The 1,811-nt window shown below is 39.4% G+C and overlaps 1 protein-coding gene across 1 annotated transcript; it reads right to left on the bottom strand.

Annotated features, from left to right (window-relative positions):
- Positions 1 to 542: 542 nt before the first annotated feature.
- Positions 543 to 1,490, bottom strand: LOC146806023 (odorant receptor 131-2-like). Its single transcript, XM_085623840.1, has one exon. It carries the CDS (start codon positions 1,488 to 1,490, stop codon positions 543 to 545), a length of 948 nt encoding a protein of 315 aa, XP_085479966.1.
- Between the last annotated feature and the right edge of the window lie 321 nt (positions 1,491 to 1,811).

Below are 1,811 nucleotides of genomic sequence, written 5' to 3'. Positions count from 1 at the left end.
AAGTGCATGGTGCTACACTTTCATAAGTGAGCATCATATACTAAACCAGCCTCTCACAGCTGCTTTTCTTTCTTCTGTTCTACTTTAATTGCTTTCAGTGACAAGCAGAGAGAATAGTTTTTTTGCACTCCTTAGATAGAGAAAAGCTAAAATCTTTCTGCATGTTTCTACACACTTCAAACTACTGCCGCATTTATTTTGAAAAAGAACTGACTTGCATTACAGTGTTTCTAATACCTGTTTGAAACAAATATCTAACAGGTTTTTGATGAGTTTACTTTGCACTACAGGTTTTATTTATGTTCTTCATATTTGCAAGCGTGCTTGTTCATGCATAAGAACTAAGGTATTAGGTCGTTGGTGGGATAAGTGATGGTGTGGCCAAATATTATTTTGTAATGCTTGTCACCTTGGAGTTTCATAACCTTATAAAGGGACTTGGCCTTCAGCCTTCGTTCCTGTACATGGATAAGTACTCCTCTGTGACTTGCAATATCCTTATACTGTATGGCAGGAGGTACATTATCCTATATATAATATCTCTACAATAAAACCTTACATGATTTGGGAACTGTCCATCGAGTACGACAAAGACATATTTTCACATGATTTCTGAAGGCTTCATCTCTTAGACCATAAATCAAAGGGCTTATACACCTAGGCAGCAGCATAAATGTAAACATATTAAAAAACTTTAGGTTTCGACCATTTCCAAAGTGATTCTGTGTTACTGGATAGGTAAAGCATGCCATACACAACAACAGCTGGACAGCATGAAGAATCACAGTCTTCCTGGCCTTGGAAGAGGACACATTAGCTTTGCTCTTCTTCTTGGCTTCCAGCACAATTCTTATGTAAGTGTATATAATTACCAAAGTCACCAAAGTGAATGTAGACCCATGTGCTACAGACCTCAAGATCGTTTGCAGTGTGCTTGAAAAAATAGCTTCACGAGTGCAAATTATTCTCTGAAATATAAAGTTCTGCTTCCTTGTGGAGAACAAGATAAAAATGTCAACAAGATACGGCAAGGTCCCAATGACACAAATCACTGCAATGACAATCAAGGTCCTCTCAACTCGACAAATCTCAGCATGCCTCAGCGGGTAGCAAATTGCCACGTAGCGCTCTAAGGCCATGGCTGCGAGCCCATTAGGGGTGGTGTAAAAGGTGAAACTTGATAGCCCAACAAGTGCAGCACAGAAAAGTGTTGGTAATGCAAAAGTCGACCAAAAAAGCATAAACAGGAGCACACAAATAAAAGTGTAGATGGTGTCATTGACCATCAGAAAGGCAAAAAGGATGCAGCGTGAGTTCTCCCGGAGATCCGCTGTGGTGAAGAAGGCTTTCAACATCTGCAGGATAAAGTAGAGGAAGATGGCAAAAAGAAGAAATGAAGTTGCTTTCCAAATGATCCACATATTGCTGAGGTTCATGATATTGATTGGCACCTGAGAGACATTGAGTGAAACCAATGTGTAGTTTTCCATATTTCTCCAGTACACTGCCTGTGGACCGCCGGCAGGAGTGCAGGGTAGATATTTTGATCATGAACCTGCATGAATACAAAGGAGAGTAAAAGGAGCCTAGTTTTCTTGGTTTAGTTCCGACAAATACTACCAAGAATGTTTAGCACAAATTAGAATGTGTTCATTGCCTGTAATCCCTAGCAATTCCATGATGTAATTGCATTATATAGATTGAATTCTCATCTCAGGTCTACAAGTCAAGTCAATTAAACCACAATTTATAAGGTGCCAAAACCTGAAAGCATTGTTAAATGGCCTAACCAATAAGGGCATATGTATGTG

Source organism: Triturus cristatus, chromosome 8 (assembly GCF_964204655.1).
Source record: "Triturus cristatus chromosome 8, aTriCri1.1, whole genome shotgun sequence".
Classification (NCBI taxonomy): domain Eukaryota; kingdom Metazoa; phylum Chordata; class Amphibia; order Caudata; family Salamandridae; genus Triturus; species Triturus cristatus.
Note: the sequence above shows the minus strand (reverse complement) of the source record. Positions and strands in the feature narration are given on the sequence as shown.

Excerpts from the sequence above, each read along its gene's own strand:
- LOC146806023 (XM_085623840.1), bottom strand. The coding sequence starts at position 1,490 with ATGGAAAACTACACATTGGTTTCACTCAATGTCTCTCAGGTGCCAATC.